The 1462-nt window shown below is 52.3% G+C and overlaps 1 protein-coding gene across 1 annotated transcript in view; it reads left to right on the forward strand.

The window, feature by feature from the left end:
* Positions 1 to 26: 26 nt before the first annotated feature.
* slc9a5 (solute carrier family 9 member A5) overlaps positions 27 to 1462 on the forward strand; it is a gene marked incomplete in the record, with an annotated part of 32884 nt that continues 31448 nt past the window's right edge. The window contains 1 exon segment of the mRNA XM_014025564.1: positions 27 to 534. Within this exon segment, the coding sequence (XP_013881018.1) occupies positions 204 to 534 (331 nt within the window).

Below are 1462 nucleotides of genomic sequence, written 5' to 3' on the forward strand. Positions count from 1 at the left end.
CTCAGGTGCAGCTCGTGTTTGAAATGAGCTCTAGAGTAAAACCAGGGTCAGTTCTTGGTCCGGGTCTAGAGTTCTCAGCAGGGACCAGGTCTGGAGGGCGGGGTCCCGGACTCGGCTCCGGTCCCTCCTCCACCTGTCTGAGTCCCTGTAGGCCCCGCCCCTCCAGCTCCCGGTCCGTGTGGAGATATAAAGTCCGGTCCGGGATGCGGACTCTGAGCTCCGGAGACACGATGCTGCTCCTCGGTCTGATGCTGCTGCTGCTTCCGGCCGCCGCCCCCACCGACCAGTCCGGTACCGGCTCTCCGGGGCTCGGTTCGTCCCCGCCGGTCCTGCTCCACCCGCAGCCCGGCCCGGAGGAGTTCGGGGCTCCCGGCGTGGCCTCGGCTCGGTCCGCGGCGGAGGGTCCCGGGGAGGATGGAGCGGAGCATCATCACCACGGCGGCGGGTTCCGGGTGGTCCAGTGGGAGTGGACCTACGTGCAGACCCCCTACATCATCGCCATCTGGCTGCTGGTGGCCAGCGTGGCCAAGATCCGTGAGTCTGCTGCTGCTGTGCGCGTGCGCGTGAGAGGTCAGAGGATGCAGCCTCACTGGTCCAGGTCCAGGATCTGAGGTTTGGGTTTAAGTCTTACTGCTCCTGATCCTGGATCTGGACCTCTCTTGTCCAGGTTTTAGGTTTGCATCAGTTCTAAGGGTCCAGAAGCTGTTCTGTAGACCCCCCTGTGTGGTCTCAGGACCCTGGAGTGTCAGGACCGTGAGGTCTCAGGACCCTGAGGTCTCAGGACCATGAGGTCTCAGGACCCTGGGGTCTCAGGACCCTGGAGTCTCAGGACCCTTAGTGTTGTGAACATTCACTCAGATCACAGATGTTTCTTTGACTGATTTTATTATTATATTAATATAATAATCGCTGTGGTGTAGTGGTAGAGCAGCCGGCTTGGGACCCGAAAGTCTTAGGTTCGACTCCCCGCCATGCCCACATGTCGTGGTGTCCTTGAGCAAGACACCTAACCCTCACTGCTCCCCGGGCACCACACATGGCTGCCCGCTGCTCCACTTGGATGTGGATGGGTTAAATGCAGAGCACAAATTTCGTCATTGTGTGGAAACATACACTGATGACAAATACAGCACCTTTACCTTTAAATATATTTTATTTATTTCCACCAACAACAAAAGAACAAACAGTAATATTTACATGTTATAAGTGTTGATGTAACACAACACACAAACACAATCATCACACAAACACACCAATCATTTAGTGACTGTGTGTCTGACAGCAGAGTGAAGAAGTTACATTTATTTAATCATCTTTTCCATCCTGTAGATCATGAAGAACTGAGAAAGAAACAATTTAAAATTATGTTTTTTATTTAATTAAAACTATCTATCTATCTATCTATCTATCTATCTATCTATCTATCTATCTATCTATCTATCTATCTATCTATCTATCTATC

This window comes from Austrofundulus limnaeus, unplaced genomic scaffold (assembly GCF_001266775.1).
Source record: "Austrofundulus limnaeus strain Quisiro unplaced genomic scaffold, Austrofundulus_limnaeus-1.0 Scaffold484, whole genome shotgun sequence".
In the NCBI taxonomy this organism is placed as follows: Eukaryota; Metazoa; Chordata; class Actinopteri; order Cyprinodontiformes; family Rivulidae; genus Austrofundulus; species Austrofundulus limnaeus.